General features: G+C 49.6%; 1 protein-coding gene across 1 annotated transcript in view; it reads left to right on the forward strand.

Moving 5' to 3' along the window:
* The first annotated feature begins 15,725 nt into the window (after positions 1-15,725).
* The window catches only part of ppp2r2d (protein phosphatase 2, regulatory subunit B, delta), a 56,567-nt gene continuing 50,525 nt past the window's right edge, over positions 15,726-21,767 (forward strand). The window contains exons 1-2 of the mRNA XM_078413656.1: positions 15,726-15,975; positions 20,789-20,869. Of these exons, the coding sequence (XP_078269782.1) occupies positions 15,969-15,975; positions 20,789-20,869 (88 nt within the window). The 5' untranslated portion in view covers positions 15,726-15,968. The remainder of the gene's footprint in view (positions 15,976-20,788; positions 20,870-21,767) is intronic.

A 21,767-nucleotide genomic window follows, 5' to 3' on the forward strand; every position in this document is an offset into this window, starting at 1 on the left:
ATGATTTGGACGAGGGAATTGAATGCAACATCTCTAAGTTTGCGGATGACATGAAGCTGGGTGGCAGTGTTAGCTGCGAGGAGGATGCTAGGAGGCTGCAGAGTGACTTGGATAGATTAGGCGAGTGGGCAAATGCATGGCAGATGCAATATAATGTGGATAAATGTGAGGTTATCCACTTTGGCGGCAAGAACAGGAAAGCAGAGTATTACCTGAATGGTGACCGATTGGGAGAAGGGGAGATGCAACGTGACCTGGGTGTCATGGTGCACCAGTCATTGGAAGCAAGCATGCAGGTGCAGCAGGCAGTGAAGAAAGCAAATGGTATGTTGGCATTCATAGCAAGAGGATTTGAGTTTAGGAGCAGGGAGGTTCTGCTGCAGTTGTACAGGGCCTTGGTGAGATCGCACCTGGAGTATTGTGTGCAGTTTTGGTCTCCTAACCTGAGGAAAGGCGTTCTTGCCTTAGAGGGAGTACAGAGAAGGTTCACCAGATTAATCCCTGGGATGGCGGGACTTGCATATGAGGAAAGACTGGATGGACTGGGTTTGTACTCGCTGGAATTTAGAAGACTGAGGGGGGATCTTATAGAAACATATAAAATTCTTAAGGGGTTGGAGAGGCTAGATGCGGGAAGATTGTTCCCGATGTTGGGGGAGTCCAGAACCAGGGGTCACAGCTTAAGGATAAGGGGAAGTCTTTTAGGACCGAGATGAGAAAACATTTCTTCGCACAGAGAGTGGTGAGTCTGTGGAATTCTCTGCCACAGAAGGTAGTTGAGGCCAGTTCATTGGCTATATTTAAGAGGGAGTTAGATGTGGCCCTTTTTGCTAAAGGTATCAGGGGGTATGGAGAGAAGGCAGGTACAGGCTACTGAGCTGGATGATCAGCCATGATCATATTGAATGGTGGTGCAGGCTCGAAGGGCCGAATGGCCTACTCCTGCACCTATTTTCTATGTTTCTATGATGAGCAAAACTGAACACAATACTCTACATTTGGCTTCATCAATGTCTTGTACAACTGTAACATGACCTCCCAACTTTTCTACTCAATACTCTGACTAATGAAGGCAAATGTTACGAATGCCTTCTTGATCACCCTATCTACCTGTGATGCCACTTTCCAGGAACTATGTACTTGAACTCCTAGATACCTCTGCTCTACAATGCTCCCCAGAGCTCTGCCATTCACTGTGCAGTTCCTGTCATGGTTCTCCGGGTCCTCATGTCTTTCTGTGTCAAAACAGAGGAGAAATACTCATTGAGGACCTTGCCTATCTCCTGTGGCTCCACATAGAGTTGACCACTTTGATTCTTGAAGAGCCCAATTCTCTCTCTGGTTACCTTTTTTTCCTTAATGTATTCATAAAATCTCTTGGGATTACCCTTAATATTATCTGCCACAGCTATCTCCTGTCCCCTCCTGAGGGCCCACCCGAGTTCCTTCTTTAGTGTGCTCCTCAGTTCCTGAAATACCTCCCAGTATACGCTTGATCACAGCTGTCTATACCTGCCCCATGCCTCCTTATTCTTGACCACAGCCCTAATTTTTCTCGTCATCCAAGCTTTCTTATGTCCACCTGCTTTGCCCTCCACTGCAAAAGGAATATGCAGGTCCTGGACTCTTGTCAGTACACTTTGTAAAAACATCACACTTTCCTTTTCCTTCAAACAACCTGCTCCAATCAACTTGAGCAAGTTTCTGTCTAATATCTTCAAAGTTCGTCTAGCCCCTACTTAGAATTTTAACTCGTGTACTCACCCTGTCTCTATCCATACTATTTTAAACCTAATAGAACAGCGGTCACTGGTCCCAAAAGACTTAACACACTTCATCCACTTCCCCCTCCCAATTTCCTAAGACCAGATCACGTGTTGCCCTCAGAGAGCCATATAGAGCCTGGGGAAACGTTCCTGAACACATTTGATAAATCCTGCCTCGTCTAAACCTTTCGCACTATGATGTTCCCAGGCAATATTAGGAAGGTTATAATCCCTAACTCCGACCACCTTCTTAGTTCTGCAACTTCCTCCAATCTCCTGGCATATTTGCTCTTCTAATTCCCGTTGACTATTCGGGGGCCTGCAGTACACTCCCAACAAGGTGATCATCCCATTCTTATTTCTCATCCCATTCATATTTCCCATATAACCTCACTGAGCAAAACGTTGGTAATGGTATCTCTGACCACCTCCGGATCAAAAAAAAATGAACAGAAATTTTATACTGCTCAACATTAAGAAAAATAGCAAGGTTCAAGTCCAGGAAACAAGTTGAATTTGAGAAGTGTTTAAAATTTGATCAGTACTTTCATCAGCATCATCAATTACTTTGTTGGTCATTTTGATATCAATCCAATAAGCATGCAAGTGGCCATAGAAAGGAATGGCAAGAGTTATTGGGGTTTAGGCAGTTTTCAAACTGAAATTGTTAAATTTATCAGGCAAATATGTTACAGAAACAAGGTAGATAGATGGAATTAAGGTGTTAATGAATTATGATCTGTGACAAAACAGTGCAAAGTAATTGAATGGCCTACATCTATGAAAATTATTTGGCAGGTGTCATACCCATTACAATGGAAGATGACAGTGGTTGTTAGAGTCCAATCTTCTTCGGACTACTTAAGGACACCCATCAGACCAACAATCTTCAGCTGCTTCATCAACGGCATTACCTACATCATTAGCTCAGGTGTTGCAGGGTCATCTACAAAATTCTGCTTTTTATATCACTGAAACTACTCAGCAGAGCTCACTAGAGCCATTAATAGCTGAAGGGAGCCCTTCTGAGTAGTTTCCTTGCAGGCTGAAGGAACCCAACCCTTGCCTAAAATAAGGTAGTCAAATGTACAGAGGAATATTATTATTCCATGACAGAAAAGTAGGATTGGCGGAGAGATGTGAGGGGGAGTAAAAAGAGGAAAAAAAGTAGCAGGTGGCGGAGAGAGGATATGAGGCGAAGTGGGAAGATGGGGAGACACAGGGAAGAGGCAGAAATGGGGAAGAATGATAGGGATGAAAGAAGGGAAACAGCAAGGGGCAAGAGATGATAGGGTGGGGGAGAGAAATTGGAGGGGAAATAAAAAGATTGGAGTGGGGAAATTACAACAGAGTGCAGATGTAGTGAAGGTCTGTCCTTCTAGTCATGGAGCCCAGATTAAACACTCAGACGGAACTCTTAAAAATCATGGCTGTTTGGTTGTCAAGAGTCAAGAACATTTAATTGTCACGCATATCGGTGATACCTTCTTCCCAAGTTAGTAGGGAGATAAGAACATGGTCAGGGTGGTATGGGTCTTTGATATTAGCTGCCTTTCTGAAGCAGAGCCTCCTGTACAACCCAACGATGGTTTTGGGGGGGGGAAGGGGGAGTCAATACCTGCAAACTGGGAAACATCTACCATTTTCTGCAGCCATCTTAGTTCCTGGGCATTCGAGTTAGTGAACCAGGCCAAGGAACAAATGCCTTCTATCGTACATCTGCGGATGTCTGATAGATACTTGATAATATACGGAATCTTCATAGAGTATTAGGTGACATACCAAATCTCCTCAATCTTCTAAGGAAATAGAGGCATTGATACTCTTACTTTGTGATTGTAGTACTGAACCATCATCAGTTCTGGGCCTAGGATAGATCTTCAGAGATGTGTGTGCCCAGGAGCTCGACAGTGTTGACTCACCATCGCCATCCCGTGGAATATACAGGTTTAATGAATGGGCAGGGTCCTTATCGAAACTTATACCTAGACGGGATAGGTTTAAAGTGCGGAATATATTTAAAGCAAACCTGAGGGGGAGGTTTCCATATAAAGGGTAATGGATTTTTGTTCATGATAGTAAACATAGAAAATAGGTGCAGGAGTAGGCCATTCGGCCCTTTGAGTCAGCACCACCATTCTATATATGGCTGATTATGCAAACTCAATACTCTGTTCCTGCTTTCTCCCCATACCCCTTGATTCTATTAGCCCCAAGAGCTATACCTAACTATCACTTGAAAACATCCAGTGAATTGGCCTTCACTGCCTTCTATGGCAGAGAATTTCACAGATTCACAACTCTCTGGGTGAAAAAGTTTTTCCTCATCTCAGTCCTAAAGGGCCTACCCCTTATTCTTACACTGGGACCTTTGGTTCTGGATTCCACCAACATCAGGAACATTTTTCCTGCATCTAGCTTGTTCAATCCCTTAAGAACTTTATATGTTTCTATAAGATCTCTTCTCATCCTATATTCCAGTGAATATAAGCCCAGTTAATCCATTCTGTATATCATATGTCAGTCCTGCCATCCCGGGAATTAATCTGGTGAACCTACACTGCACTGCACTCCCTCAACAGCAAGAATGTCCTTCCTTAAATTTGGAGACCAAAACTGCACACAATACTCCAGGTGTGGTCTCACCAGGGCTCTGAACAACTGCAGTAGGACCTCCTTGCACCGATACTCAAATCCTCTCACTATGAAGGCCAATATGCCATTTGATTTCCTCACTGCCTGCTGTACCTGCATGCTTACTTTCAGTTTAGCATTAGAGTGATATGGGCCTAAGCCAGGCAAATGGGACTTGCTCAAAAGGCACTTTGGTTGTCATGGATGAGTTGGGCCAAAGGGACTTTTCCCGATGTTGTGGAAGTCCAGAACAAGGGGTCACAGTTTACGGATAAGTGGGAAGTCTTTTAGGACCGAGATGAGAACGTTTTTTTTCACACAGAGTGGTGAATCTGTGGAATTCTCTGCCACAGAAGGTAGTTGAGGCCAGTTCATTGGCTATATTTAAGAGGGAGTTAGATGTGGCCTTTGTGGCTAAAGGGATCAGGGGGTATGGAGAGAAGGCAGGTACGGGATACTGAGTTGGATGACCAGCCATGATCATATTGAATGGCGGTGCAGGCTCGAAGGGCCGAATGGCGTACTCCTGCACCTATTTTCTATGTTTCTATGCTGTGTTATTATAATTATACATTTATACTATTATAATACATTTCTTTAAAGCAGTTATATACATTGAATACCTGGCATGTGACATGGAGACGTCTGATATTTCCAGCCCAAGTGTGTTATTTATTGCAATTATTTCCTGTCTTTTAACTGTTTAAATTGGCACTACTATTTTTTCAAAAATCTTTATAAAATCATCCAATACCCTAGCTCATTTCAAAAGTGGTCTTGGTTCACGAACAGATGGCCTCTCTCAATTACTCCAGCAGTCTGAATTAATGAGGCAGAAGAACATTTTGGAACCACATTTTCACTCCCAGTTTATGTTATCATTCATCTCACAAATTTCAATAAATGGCTGTTATACATTTCTTCCCTTAAGGTTCTGATCGTCTCATGTAATAGTTGATTCAAATGCAAATATGTTTCTCACAGGTAGACACAAAATGCCGGAGTAACTCAGCAGGGCAGGCAGCATTTCTGGAGAGAAGGAATGGGTGACGTTTCAGGTTGAGACCCTTCTTCAGGCTGATCTCACATATCTATAAATATTCTCGTATTGTAATCTGCAGAATGTTCCTTAAGACCCTGTCCCACTTAGGTGATTTTGTTAGGTGACTACAGGCGACTAGGCTGTCGCCACATGGTCGCTGGGATGGTCACCTGTATGGTCATGAGTAGTCTTCAAAGAGTCGTAGTGTTTTTCTGGTCGCCGCTGGATTTTGAGATGTTAAAAAAATTTCAGCGACTGTTGGTTTGACGCCAATGATCTCCTGATGTAGGTTGTCGCCAGGTGATGTAGGTTGTGCTGACTTCGGTGAATTCCATTGGCGACTACCTACGTCAACCGGCAACAGGTACAGGCATCAAACCAAGAGGCCAAAATGACGTGAATTGTCTTCAGTTGTCGCCGACAGGGTTGTAGCTTGTCGCGGGTAGACATAGGTTGACTTCAGTTGCCATTGGTTGTCGCCTGTGTGGTTGTAGGTGGACGTCCTAAGTCGTGACAATTGGGTCACTGGTTGTCGGTAGCTTGCCATAGCTTGACATCGACTGGGTGGTAGGTTGTTGTAGCTTGTTGTAAACATTGTCGTAGGTGGCCGATTTTTTGGCGACCTGCTATGACTATGACAGTCGCTGCAGTCGCCTAAAAAATCGCCTAAGTGGGACAGGCCCTTCACTCTTCCTGATCTATAAAAATCTAATTAATGTCAAAGTAAATTAATTTATATAAATTTACCATAAACATAATTAGCATAAATTTAGTATACATTAATACTTCAATTTATGTGGAATCAAAAGAGATGAGGGAGTTAAAGCTAAATATTAGACACAAGCAGCGGCATATGTTGGTTTGCAAAAAGACACCACAGCACTTTGTGTCTTTCTTTGTAAACCTAAATATTGATTTTAGCAAATCTCACATGATTCATTTGAGCTCAAAAGACCCTTTCATTCATGCATTCAATTGGATATTAAACTTGCAAAAGCAGAATGCTCGAGAACTCCACAGATTAAGCAGCAACTGCACTGGCAAATGATGCAAGGTTAAGACACGGCAGGACTGAGAAGCAGCAGGAAAGATTGCCAGTATCGATCAACATCAAAGTGAGGTGAGATGGAGGTGATTTGTGGTAGTTGATAGGTGGAACTAGTTGAGAGGGAGCACTGAGCAGATGGAACCAAGTGGCGATGTGGAGAAATGAACATGGGAATAAAAAAACTAGATGAATGAGTGAGTGTGTGTGGGAGGAGAGAACAGGGATTGAAAAATTCAATTTGCATACCTTTGGGCTGTAAGCTATCCAAATGGGATATAATACTTGGAATTATACTTCCAATTTGCTCTTTGTGTCTGTTTCTGTTCTGTTCGAAACGAGCTGTTTTTGTTCTAAATTCCAACATCTGAATTCTCTTTTCTCTTCCTATGATATTGTCATTATTTTAATGACAATACATGTAGTCATAAAAAAGGCAAGCACCAATGTGAAAGATTTATAACAAATTCCATGAGTACTTCTCCGAAAAGGAAACATTAATAGATAAGGGTAGCCTTGGAAACACAATGATGTAAATCGGGGACTAGTGACAAGCAGAAACACACAGCTAAATGATGTGATGATGGGCTTTGGCAGGATTCTCCAAAAGGATGAGATCAGTATATGGCAAACTGCATATTTTAAGTACATTTAATAATTCAACAATATAAGAGCAACAAAACCAAAGTGAACTTTTATTAAATATTGGCTTGGCCAGTTCAGATGAAGGGCTTTTGACCTGAAATGTCGACTAGGTTTTACTTTCCACAGACCTGCTGTGCGTTTCAGATTTCCATCTTCAGTTAAATTTAAAAAAATTGACAATATCTGGAGTATTGTGTTCAATTTTAGGAAACATGTAAAGGCTCTAAAGAGAGTGCAGAGACTTTGATTTAAACGATTCCAAGAATGTGGAACTATCACAATGTGGAAGACTGGAGAAACTGGTTACTATCTTTGGAACAGATGGATGGCAAAATCTGATAGAGGTATTAAAAATAGAACGTTATCAATAGTAGACACAAAATGTTGGAGGAAATCAGCTGGACAGGCAGCATCTCTGGAGAAGGAATGGGTGATGTTTCGGGTCGAGACCCTTCTTCAGATCCTTCTCGACCCAAAACTTCTCCCATTCCTTCTCTCCAGAGATGCTGCTTCTCGCTGACTTCCTCCAGCATTCTGTGGCTATCTTCGATTTAAACAAGTATCTGCAGTTCCTTTCTACACATGTTATTAACAGGGTCATAAATGAGGAAACACATGATAAAGGTGATTGACAAAATAACCAACGTGACATGAGAAGTTTTTATGGTGGTTATAATCATCATTCTGCCGTATGGTTCTTTTGCTGTTGAAATGCTTACATATAACCATATAACTACAGCATGGAAACAGGCCCATTCGGCCCTACCAGTCCACGCCGACCACTCTCTCTGACCTAGTCTCATCTACCTGCTCTCAGACCATAACCCTCCAATCCCCTCTCATCCATATACCTATCCAATTTACTCTTAAATAAAATCGAGCCTGCCTCCACCACTTCCACCGGAAGCCCATTCCATACAGCCACCACCCTCTGAGTGAAGAAATTACCCCTCATGTTACCCCTAAACTTTTGTCCCTCAATCCTAAAGTTATGTCCCCTTGTTGGAATCTTCCCCACTCTCAAGGGGAAAAGCCTACCCACGTCAACTCTGTCCGTCCCTCTTAAAATTTAAAAAACCTCTATCGTCCCCCCTCAACCTTCTACGCTCCAAAGATTAAAGACCCAACCTGTTCCACCTCTCTCTGAAGCTTAAGTGCTGAAACCCAGGCAACATTCTAGTAAATCTCCTCTGTACCCTCTCCATTTTGTCGACATCCTTCCTATAATTTGGCGACCAGAAGGGTCTTGTCCATTGCACTCCTGACCATTTCCTATAACCTTAGACATCTAAACTGCTTTCTGTATCTTAATTCAGAATAAATTCCATCACCCTATGCTCCCTGAATTACATTAGCACTTGGTTCCGCAAAAGTTGCCTAAACTACTGTACTTTTCATTTTAGCTTTTTGCACAACTTTAATCACTTCATCTCTCATTGTACTTCAGCCTCTGAGTTTTGGAATGCTATTCCTAAATCTCTCTCTCTCTCTCAGCGGGAATATCTTTATAACCTAACACCAACTATAAATATCACATATGGCTTGGTGTTTGACAGTGCTCTCGTGAGATGTCTTTGGACAAACTACCCTTCCCATTCCAATACTACCTGGGCCTCCTTCATTGCCAGAGTGACCACACGCAAACCGGAGGAACAGGAGCTCATATTTCACCTGGGTAGCTCACAATCTAACGGTATTGAAGTGTGTGCATGCGCGGGACTCTCGGGCGGGCGAGGCCTGCGGAATCAGCGATAATTTCCAGACGCTTTGAAGATGTGTATTACAGAAATGAGTTGCTTAAAGCTTAAATAAAGTTTAAGTAAATTGGAATTCTCATTTGCCTCACAACAATTTAAGCAACTCAATCTCAGAAGTTAAGCAGTGTGACATCGAGATGGAGAAACTATTGAAACCACAACGTTTGGATCTGGATCCCAACACACCTACTGCAGCAAAGGAATGGAAGCACTGGCTTCGTACACTAAATAACTTATTTGATGAGTGTGGCGACAATGCACCAGACAAATTCAGGACATTAATAAGCTCAGTCTCTTATGATGTATATGATTGCATGGAGGAATGTACAACTTATGATTCTGCTATTGATGTACTAAGCAGACTTTTCGTTAAGACACCCAATGTAATATTTGCTCGACACCTCCTTGCTACTAGTAAACAAAAACTTGGTGAGTCACTTGATGAGTTTTTACAAGAACTTCAAAGGCTTAGTAAAGACTGTGCCTTCAAAGCAGTTACAGCTGATCAATATCGACAGGAACTTATTCAAGACTTGTTTATCAATGGTTTGGCATTGCCTTTAATACGACAGAGACTATTAGAAAACAAAACCTTGGATTTACAGTCAGCGTACAATCAAGCTTACTCATTGGACTTGGCTCAGAGAAATTCAGATGCTTATGGCTCATCTAACGTGTATTCTGCTGCAACTACTACAAAAGAATCTCACCCAAGTACTAATATGGAGCAAGCTGAAACAATTTTTACTGATAAATGTGCCCTTGCTGCAGCATATACTTATCCAAAAAGGAAGTGTTACTTTGCGGTGGTAATATTCATAATAGAGAGATATGTCCTGCTCGAGAGGCAACTTGTAATAGGTGTGGCAAGAAGGGACATTATTCTAGAGTATGCAAGTCCAAAGCAATTACTAAAAGTGTGACTGCTGCCATGTATATGCCTTCTTTATGTGCAATTACAGCTGCATTTCCTCAGAGCTTGTCTCATGCAGCTACAACGGTATCCACCAATGGCCATACTTATTGTACTACTTGATTCTGGCAGTTCAGAAAGTTTTATAAGTGAACAAGTTGTGTCTCAACTAAATCTAACTATAATTCTTTCAAATAGAGAAATCTCGATGGCTCTGACATCTCTCAATACTCAAATTATTGGATCTTGTATTGTAGACTTTATTCTGAACAAAACTAGTTATAAATCTGTATGTCTTGGTATTTTGTAAAATTTGTGTAGCGATATAATTCTAGGTCAGTATTTTCAGAAACAGCACAGATCACCAAGTAATGTATGAAGGAACTATGCCTGATCTTGTATTGTCAAAGCCATCAGTATTGTGTGTTTTTTCTGCTGCATCTGTGAAAGTCGTTCATTATTCACTAATTTATCCTCTAAGTGAAAGCCAATTGCTACAAAATCAAGACATTTTAGTAAAGATGACAAAAACTTTATCAACACAGAAGTAACCAATCTTTTACGAGAGGGTATCATAGAGCCCAGCTCTTCCCCTTGGAGGGCACAAGTTGTCGTGGTTAAGGACCCCTTGGAGAGACATAGAGACTCTGCATTGATTACTCTCAAACTATTAACCAATTCACGAAGCTTGATGCATATCCATTACCTCGTATAGAAGATATTATCAATACATTAGCTGAGTATAAGGTATTCTCTACTTTTGACCTAAAAAGTGCTTACCACCAAATTCCTTTGAAAGAATCAGAAAAGAAATACACTGCGTTTGAAGCAAATGGAAAATTATACCACTACTGCAGAGTTCCTTTTGGTGTAACTAATGGTGTGGCAGTTTTTCAGAGAGAGATGGACAAACTTGTTGAACAGGAAAACCTTAAAGATACTTTCCCTTATCTTGATAATATAACTATTGCAGGAAAAGACCAAGCTGAACATGACAAAAATGTACAACGGTTTTTAGAAGTTGTACATTCTAAAAATCTAACATTAAATGAGGCTAAGTCAATAATATCAGCGTCATCAATTAATATTCTTGGTTATTGGGTTGGAAATTATATGATCAAGCCTGATCCAGAAAGACTCCGCCCACTGCAAGAGATACCTGTTCCAGCTACATTAAACTCTCCACGAAGGGTTCTTGGCATGTTTGTATATTATGCTAATTGGATACCAAATTTCTCTGCCAAAATTCAACCTTTGATTAGAGCAAAATCTTTCCCCCTTAACTCTACAGCAATTGGTGCCTTTACTTCTTTAAAGAAACAATTAGAATTTGCGACATTACATGCCATTGATGAGGATCTCCTTTGTTGTTAGACAATAGACAATAGGTGCAGGAGTAGGCCATTCAGCCCTTCGAGCCAGCACCGCCATTCAATGCGATCATGGCTGATCACTATCAATCAGTACCCCGTTCCTGCCTTCTCCCCATACCCCCTCACTCCGCTATCCTTAAGAGCTCTATCCAGCTCTCTCTTGAAAGCATCCAACGAACTGGCCTCCACTGCCTTCTGAGGCAGAGAATTCCACACCTTCACCACCCTCTGACTGAAAAAGTTCTTCCTCATCTCCGTTCTAAATGGCCTACCCCTTATTCTCAAACTGTGGCCCCTTGTTCTGGACTCCCCCAACATTGGGAACATGTTATCTGCCTCTAATGTGTCCAATCCCCTAATTATCTTATATGTTTCAATAAGATCCCCCCTCATCCTTCTAAATTCCAGTGTATACAAGCCCAATCGCTCCAGCCTTTCAACATACGACAGTCCCGCCATTCCGGGAATTAATCTAGTGAACCTACGCTGCACGCCCTCCATAGCAAGAATATCCTTCCTCAAATTTGGAGACCAAAACTGCACACAGTACTCCAGGTGCGGTCTCACCAGGGCCCGGTACAACTGTAGAAGGACCTCTTTGCTCCTATACTCAACTCCTCTTGTTACGAAGGCCAACATTCCATTGGCTTTCTTCACTGCCTGCTGAACCTGCATGCTTCCTTTCATTGACTGATGCACTAGGACACCCTAGTTGAATGTGATGCCTCTGATTTAGCAGTATCAGCAACATTAAATCAAGACCAGTGGCTTTCATGTCTCGTACTCTCCAAGGTAGTGAATTGCATTATCCACCCGTCGAAAAGGAAGCTACAGCAATTATTGAAACAGTGAAAAAATTGAGTCATTTCCTTGCTCGCCAGCACTTCACTTTGATAATAGATCAGCTTTCGGTAGCTTTTATGCTAGATAATCGGAAGCGAACGAAGATTAAAACCAGTACAATTCATGAATGGAGGATTGAATTATCTGCATATAGTTATTCAATTGAGTACCACCCTGGTAAGGATAATGTTGCTCCGGATACATTAACTCGAGCATTCTGTGCCTCTGTTCATTCTTCTGCACTCACTGATCTTCACAATGGGCCGTGTCATCCTGGAGTCACTCGTACGTTACACTATGTTCGTTCCAAAAACTTACCTTTCTCTACAGAAGATGTGAAGATGACGTGTGCTTCATGTAGAATCTGTGCTGAATTAAAACCAAGGTTTTTCCGTCCTGAAGAAGGAAGATTGATCAAAGCTACTCAACGTATAGAACGTTTGAGTATTGACTTCAAAGAGCCTTTACCATCCTCCTCTCAAAATGTTTATATACTTACCATAGTTGATGAATATTCGAGGTTTCCATTTGCCTTTTCTTGTCCAAATATGTCAGCTGCTACGGTTATCAAATGTTTAGATCAACTGTTTTCATTCTGTGGATTTCCAAGTTACATACATTCTGATAGGGGCATCTTATTCATGTCAAAAGATTTAAAGGACTAGCTTTCTAATAGAGGAATTGCAACAAGTAAAACAACACCATATCATCCTATTGGAAATGGTCAGGTTGAGAGGTATATCGGAATCATTTGGAAAGCAGTGAAACTGGCTTTAAAGTCAAATGACATACCAGATCAGCAGTGGGAATGTGTTCTACCAGATGCATTACACTCCATCGGATCTCTACTGTCAACCATTACCAATACTACTCCACGAGCGGTTCTTTAACTTCAAACGGCGTTCTTCTAGTGGTACTTCTCTGCCATCATGGTTGACTAGCCCTGGGCCTGTGTTGCTTCGTCGATATTTCCGATCAAATAAGAATGAGCCCTTTGTTGATGAAGTTGAACTGACTGATGTCAACCCTTCTTATGCAACTATCAAGTATCAGGATGGACGTCAGTCAACTGTCTCACTTCGTGACCTTGCACCATGTCCATCTTCTCCATCACTCCTTGATAATATTAATCGAGAACTTCCTTCAACACTCCCATCATCTTCTATGAAAACTTCTATAAGTAATTCTAAAATTGAAAATGTAAATAACAATATAAGTGAAGTTGATGACCAAGCAATATATGCACTACCAGCTATTGAAACACCATTATCTCCTGATGCTCCAGTGCTGCGACGATCATCAAGAAATACAAAACCTCCTGACCGTCTCAACTTATAAATAGGAGGGGAGAATGAAGTGTGCGCATGTGCGGGACTCTAGGGCGGGCGAGGCCTGTGGAATCAGCGATAATTTCCAGACGATTTGAAAATATGTATTACAGAAATGAGTAATACTGATACTGTACTGATATCCCTATTGTTATTTGAACTTAAAAGAATAATGTTAAAAACAGTATTTTTAAATTTCCCCGTTGTCGGTTGCTTTATTATGGTAGAAGTGTAAACGCAAATTACTGAACAAAACAGGGTGGGGTAAACTTACTTTTGAAAAGTTGCCTGGGGTAAATGGGACAAAGAAGGTTGGGAACCCCTGCATGAGTGCGGGTCAGAGGGCACGTGCAACCACTCAATTAACCAGCATCTGCATTTTCTCGTTTCTTCAACTTTCTATTCCTTTTTCTCTCCTTTTTATTACATTAACACTACTAGTAATAGTAAGTTTCACACACTAACCATTCCTTTTGGCATAGAATTTCTCCTCGTTTTCTTAATGTTAAGTTTTTGATGCTGTGAATTGCATTCCTCGACTGAATAAGGTTTCTACCATGGTTCATTGATAGTGTAAGAAAATAACTGCAGATGCTGGTACAAATCGAAGGTATTTATTCACAAAATGTTGGAGTAAGTCAGCAGGTCAGGCAGCATCTCAGGAGAGAAGGAATTCATTCCTTCTCTCCTGAGATGCTGCCTGACATGCTGACTTACTCCAGCATTTTGTGAATAAATGGTTCATTGATAGATCCTTATGTGACTCCACACTAACAAATTTGTCCAGATATTGCAGATATTTCCATGTGAGATAATTGTCAGCTAACCGCAGTTGCTTTAGATAGACTAATTTGGAAAAAAGCTGGAGTAACTCAGGACAGGCAGCATTTTTGGAGAGAAGGAATGGGTGACGTTTCGGGTCAAGACTCTTCTTCAGATGCCAGGGGAAAGGGAAACGAGAGATATAAACAAAGAAATGCAAAAAAACTTTACGTTTACCACGCATGTTCTCTCTTTTCACATCATGAATTCCTTTTAGAAAAACTAATAAACCTGCATAACTTGGGATCCAAAAACAAAAACTGGAAGAAGTCAGTCAGTTAAGAATCTGCATAAGGAGAAAGCAGAAGACAAAAAATGCTGGAGTAACTCAGCCGGCCAGGCAGCATCTCTGGAGAGAAGGAATGGGTGACGTTTCGGGACGACCTTTCTCTCCAGAGATGCTGCCTGGCCCGCTGAGTTACTCCAGCACTTTTTATCTACCTTCGATTTATACCAGTACCTGCAGTTTTTTTCCTACACAGGAGAAACCTGGTAAAGAGTGGTGGGTCTTTCAGATTCTAATGCATTCTTCCGGGAGGAATGAATTGAGAGGGGGCCAGAATGGTGTGGGTCGTACATGATGCTGGCTGTGTTTTTAGTTTAGTTTAGAGATACAGTGCAGAAACAGGCCCTTCGGGGGGGGGGGTGATCCCCTCACACCAACACTACTCTATACACACTAGGGACAATTTCCCACCAAGCCAATTAACTGACAAACCTGGCTGTACGTCTTTGGAGTGTGGGAGGAAAGCTGGTCTCGAAGAAAACCCACGCGGGTCACGGGGAGAAGGTACAAACTCCGGACAGGCAAGGCAAGGGTCTGAAGAAAGGTTTCGACCCGAAACCAGGGCTGTGGAGTCCAGACGGAGGTCGTAGAAACATAGAATAGGTGCAGGAGGAGGCCATTCGGCCCTTCGAGCCAGCACCGCCATTCAATGTGATCATGGCTGATCAATCTCAATCAGTACCCCATTCCTGCCTTCTCCCCATACCCCCTGACTCCGCTATCCTTAAGAGCTCTATCTAGCTCTCTCTCTTCAATGTATTCGTGGTCGTGGAGGTCGACGTGGAGTGGGGGGTCGTGAGGTCGGAGTCGAAGCAATTTTGGTGCAGTCGGAGCCGGATACAAAATAAATCAAGGAGTCTGTCGGGTGTTGTGGGTCTTGACTCCACAGCCCAGCGGTGTCGTGGAGTGGGAGCCATTTTGGTTCTGCTGGTGTCGGAGTCAGATGTCACAAGAAGTCAAGGAGTCGGCGGTGTTTTGGGTCTCGACTCCACCAGAGCCCTGCCCGAAACGTCACCCATTGCTTCTCCCCAGAGATGCCGCCTGTCTCCCCGCTGAGTTACTCCAGCTGTTTGTGTCCGTCTCCGTGCAGACAGGGACATGTCGTCGTGATCAAACTGCCTGCGCTTCTCCGGCGCCGCGAGAGGAACGTCACGAGGCAGCAACTCGATCGCTGCGTCACGGGGGGAGGGGCTCCTCACACGCGCGCGCTCCCGCTCACAAATCCACGCGCGGACAAGCGCGCGCTCTCACACAACACACACAACCACTCGGAGGCGCGCGCGCGGACGGGACGCTGCCCCTTTAAGGATGCCGGCGGCCGCGCGCGCGCCTCACGACGTCACGGGGCCCTGTGGTCGGTCGGGCGGCGGCCGCCATGTTGCCAGGTCGCTGACGCCCCGCCGGCGCTGCTCCATGCTCCCCCTCTCATCCTCACCGCCGCTACCAGCCGACGCCGCCGCGCGATATCGCTGCCAAGCCCCCGCCCCCGCAGCCGGCGGGAGCAACTGAAGACCATGGCGGGTAAGAGCGGCAGCCTCTCCCCCCCCTCCCCCCAGGGGAAAGTGTGAGAGGCCTTTGCTCACCTTCTCCCCCTCACACTCACCCCCTTCTGACCCCACCACCCCAATATCTACACACCCCCTCACACTCACCCCCTCACACTCACCCCCTCACACTCACCCCCTCACACTCACCCCCTCACACTCACCCCCTCACACTCACCCCCTCACACTCACCCCCTCACACTCACCCCCTCACACTCACCCCCTCACACTCACCCCCTCACACTCACCCCCTCACACTCACCCCCTCACACTCACCCCCTCACACTCACCCCCTCACACTCACCCCCTCACACTCACCCCCTCACACTCACCCCCTCATCTACACACCCCCTCATCTACACACCCCCTCACACACACACCCTCATCTACACACCCCCTCACACTCACCCCCTCACACTCACCCCCTCACACTCACCCCCTCACACTCACCCCCTCACACTCACCCCCTCACACTCACCCCCTCACACTCACCCCCTCACACTCACCCCCTCACACTCACCCCCTCACACTCACCCCCTCACACTCACCCCCTCATCTACACACCCCCTCACACACACCCCCTCATCTACACACCCCCTCATCTACACACCCCCTCATCTACACACCCCCTCATCTACACACCCCCTCATCTACACACACCCCCTCGCACTCATCCCCTCGCACTCATCCCCTCGCACTCATCCCCTCGCACTCATCCCCTCGCACTCATCCCCTCGCACTCATCCCCTCGCACTCATCCCCTCGCACTCATCCCCTCGCACTCATCCCCTCGCACTCACCCCCACCTCTCACCCACCCCCTCACACTCACCCACCCACTCACACACCTCACATCCACTCACCCACCCACCTCTCACACTCACTCACACCCACCCACCTCTCACACCCTCACACCCACCTACCTCTCACCCCCTCACACGCACCCCCTCACACCCACCCACCTCTCACCCCCTCACACCCACCCACCTCTCACCCCCTCACACCCACCCACCTCTCACCCCCTCACACCCACCCACCTCTCACCCCCTCACACCCACCCACCTCTCACCCCCTCACACCCACCCACCTCTCACCCCCTCACACCCACCCACCTCTCACCCCCTCACACCCACCCACCTCTCACCCCCTCACACCCACCCACCTCTCACCCCCTCACACCCACCCACCTCTCACCCCCTCACACCCACCCACCTCTCACCCCCTCACACCCACCCACCTCTCACACCCACCCACCTCTCACCCCCACACCTCTCACCCCCTCACACCCACCCACCTCTCACCCCCTCACACCCACCCACCTCTCACACCCCCCCACCACTCACACCCACCTCACACCCCGTTCTCACCCCCATATCTACTCACCCCACACACCCACTCACTCACGCACTCACTCACACCCACCCACCTCTCACCCCCTCACACCCACCCACCTCTCACCCCCTCACACCCACCCACCTCTCACCCCCTCACACCCACCCACCTCTCACCCCCTCACACCCACCCACCTCTCACCCCCTCACACCCACCCACCTCTCACCCCCTCACACCCACCCACCTCTCACCCCCTCACACCCACCCACCTCTCACCCCCTCACACCCACCCACCTCTCACCCCCTCACACCCACACCTCTCACCCCCTCACACCCACCCACCTCTCACCCCCTCACACCCACCCACCTCTCACACCCACCCACCTCTCACCCCCACACCTCTCACCCTCTCACACCCACCCATCTCTCACCCCCTCACACCCACCCACCACTCACACCCACCCACCACACACCCCCTTCTCACCCCCATATCTACTCACCCCACACACCCACTCACTCACTCACTCACTCACTCACACCCACCCACCTCTCACCCCCTCACACCCACCCCCCTCACACACCTCACATCTACTCACCCCTCACACACCCACCCCCCTCTCACCCCTCACACTTCACCCCACTCTCATCCCTCACACCCACCACTGCCACCCACTCACACTCACACACCCATCCACACACCGACTCTCTACCCACCCACCCCACCCATCTCCCCCTCACGCCCACCCATCTACCCCTCACCCCAACCCGCCCACCCATCGCCCCCTCACGCCCATCTCCCCCTTACACCCACCCGCCCATCTCACACCCAACAGCCCACCCATCTCCCCCTCACGCCCACCCATCTCCCCCTCACGTCACCCGCCCACCCATCTCCCCCTCCCGCCCGCCCACCCACCTCTCTACCCCCTCCCGCCCACCCACCTCTCTACCCCCTCCCGCCCACCCACCTCTCTACCCCCTCCCGCCCACCCACCCACCTCTCTACCCCCTCCCGCCCACCCACCTCTCTACCCCCTCCCGACCACCCACCTCTCTACCCCCTCCCGCCCACCCACTTCTCTACCCCCTCCCGCCCACCCACCTCTCTACCCCCTCCCGCCCACCCACCTCTCTACCCCCTCCCGCCCACCCACCTCTCTACCCCCACCCACCCACCTCTCTACCCCCTCCCGCCCACCCACCCCTCTACTCCCTCCCGCCCACCCACCCCTCTACCCCCTCCCTCCCGCCCACCCACCCTTCTACCCCCTCCCTCCCGCCCACCCACCCCTCTACCCCCTCCCTCCCGCCCACCCACACCTCTACCCACTCCCTCCCGCCCACCCACCCCTCTACCCCCTCCCTCCCACCCGCCCCTCTACCCCCTCCCTCCCACCACCCCTCTACCCCCTCCCACCCACCCCTCTACCCCCTCCCACCCACCCCTCTACCCCCACCCACTCAACCCTCTCCACCCGCCCACCTCTTCCCCCCCCCGCCCACCTCTTCCCCCCCCCGCCCACCTCTTCCCCCCCCGCCCACCTCTTCCCCCCCCGCCCACCTCTTCCCCCCCCGCCCACCTCTTCCCCCCCCGCCCACCTCTTCCCCCCCCGCCCACCTCTTCCCCCCCCGCCCACCTCTTCCCCCCCCGCCCACCTCTTCCCCCCCCGCCCACCTCTTCCCCCCCCGCCCACCTCTTCCCCCCCGCCCACCTCTTCCCCCCCGCCCACCTCTTCCCCCCCCGCCCACCTCTTCCCCCCCCGCCCACCTCTTCACCCCCGCACACCTCTTCCCCCCCCGCCCACCTCTTCCCCCCCCGCCCACCTCTTCCCCCCCCCGCCCACCTCTTCCCCCCCCGCCCACCTCTTCGTCCCCCCGCCCACCTCTCCCCCCCGCCCACCTCTTCCCCCACCCGCCCACCTCTTCCCCCACCCGCCCACCTCTTCCCCCACCCGCCCACCTCTTCCCCCCCCGCACACCTCTTCCCCCTCCCCCGCCCACCTCTTCCCCCCCCCCGCCCACCTCTTCCCCCCCGCCCACCTCTTCCCCCCCCGCCCACCTCTTCCCCCTCCCCCGCCCACCTCTTCCCCCTCCCCCGCCCACCTCTTCCCCCCCCGCCCACCTCTTCCCCCCCCGCCCACCTCTTCCCCCCCCCCGCCCACCTCTTCCCCCCCGCCCACCTCTTCCCCCCCCGCCCACCCCTTCCCCCCCGCCCACCCCTTCCCCCCCGCCCACCCCTTCCCCCCCGCCCACCCCTTCCCCCCCGCCCACCCCTTCCCCCCCGCCCACCCCTTCCCCCCCGCCCACCCCTTCCCCCCCGCCCACCCCTTCCCCCCCCGCCCACCCCTTCCCCCCCCGCCCACCCCTTCCCCCCCCGCCCACCCCTTCCCCCCCGCCCACCTCTTCCCCCCCGCCCACCTCTTCCCCCCCCGCCCACCTCTTCCCCCCCGCCCACCTCTTTCCCCCCCGCCCACCTCTTTCCCCCCCGCCCACCTCTTCCCCCCCGCCCACCTCTTCCCCCCCCGCCCACCTCTTCCCCCCCCGCCCACCTCTTCCCCCCCCGCCCACCTCTTCCCCCCCCGCCCACCTCTTCCCCCCCCGCCCACCTCTTCCCCCCCCGCCCACCTCTTCCCCCCCCCGCCCACCTCTTCCCCCCCCCGCCCACCTCTTCCCCCCCCCGCCCACCTCTTCCCCCCCCCGCCCACCTCTTCCCCCCCCCGCCCACCTCTTCCCCCCCCACCGCCCACCTCTTCCCCCCCCACCGCCCACCTCTTCCCCCCCCACCGCCCACCTCTTCCCCCCCCCGCCCACCTCTTCCCCCCCCCGCCCACCTCTTCCCCCCCCCCGCCCACCTCTTCCCCCCCCCGCCCACCTCTTCCCCCCCCCGCCCACCTCTTCCCCCCCCGCCCACCTCTTCCCCCCCGCCCACCTCTTCCCCCCCCCGCCCACCTCTTCCCCCCCCCGCCCACCTCTTCCCCCCCCCGCCCACCTCTTCCCCCCCCGCCCACCTCTTCCCCCCCCGCCCACCTCTTCCCCCCCCGCCCACCTCTTCCCCCCCCGCCCACCTCTTCCCCCCCCGCCCACCTCTTCCCCCCCCGCCCACCTCTTCCCCCCCCCCGCCCACCTCTTCCCCCCCCGCCCACCTCTTCCCCCCCCCCGCCCACCTCTTCCCCCCCCCCGCCCACCTCTTCCCCCCCCGCCCACCTCTTCCCCCCCCCCCGCCCACCTCTTCCCCCCCCCGCCCACCTCTTCCCCCCCGCCCACCTCCTCCCCCCCGCCCACCTCCTCCCACCCGCCCACCTCCTCCCCCCCACCTCCTCCCCCCCCGCCCACCTCCTCCCCCCCCCGCCCACCTCCTCCCCCCCCTGCACCCCTCCCTCCCCACCATCCCCTGTCCCCCCCCCCCCCTCACTCCCCTCACCAACCTGCGTTAACTCACGGGGTGTGTTTGCTTGGCAGGGCTCGGCGCTGGCAGCAACATCGACTTGCAGTGGTGTTTCTCCCAGGTGAAAGGCGCCGTGGATGAGGAGGTGGCTGAAGGTGAGTGCCATCCGGTTGTCAAAGGGTTGGCGTCCCGCTTGTGCGGCCGCTTGAGGCCGGGCCAGGGACGGGATGGGCGGGTTATCTACTGGCACCCAGACCTGGTGGCTGCCCTTTGGTGGTCTGTTAATAAATAAGCAGCAGACGGAATATAAAGTGCAGGAATGAACTGCAGATGTTGGGTTACACCAAAGAAGGAATAGGTGACGTTTAGGGTCGAGTCCCTTCTTCAATCTGAAACGCCCGCCACCTATTCCTTCTCTCCAGAGAGTTGCCCGTCCTGCTGAGTTACTTCAACTTTTTATGACTGTGTTCAGGACTGAATAAAAAAGTTGTCGTTGGTGTGGGTGATGTGAATGGGGACTGGTGACCGATGACCTGGTATGGAAAACCTCATCCTGGGCGCAGATGTGGCATGGACAGAGAAATTGGGAGTAGGGGATAGAGTCTGTACAAAAAGCAGGATGGGAAGAAGTTTAGTCTAGATAGCTATGGGAGTATAACCAATGCTATTCGACCCATCACCTCCATGGCTCCCTCCCAAAGCATTACTCCATCAGGGTCTCGACCCGAAACGACACCATTCCTTCTCTCCAGAAATGCTGCCTGACCCGCTGAGGTACTCCAGCATTTTGTGTCTAACTTTAACCATGGATACACTGAACAATGTGTAGGAAGGAACTGCAGATGCTGGTTTACACTCAAGACGGACGCAAAATGCTGGAGTAACTCGGCGGGATAGGCAGCATCTCTGGAGAGAAGGAATGGGTGACGTTTCGGATTGAGAGTCTGAAGAAGGGTCTCGACAAAAAAAATCACTTTTTCCTTTTTGCCAGAAATGCTACCTGTCCTGCCGAGTTACTCCAGCATTTTGTATGGATCTGCAAATGTCATCTTT

This window comes from Rhinoraja longicauda, chromosome 16 (assembly GCF_053455715.1).
Source record: "Rhinoraja longicauda isolate Sanriku21f chromosome 16, sRhiLon1.1, whole genome shotgun sequence".
In the NCBI taxonomy this organism is placed as follows: Eukaryota; Metazoa; Chordata; class Chondrichthyes; order Rajiformes; family Arhynchobatidae; genus Rhinoraja; species Rhinoraja longicauda.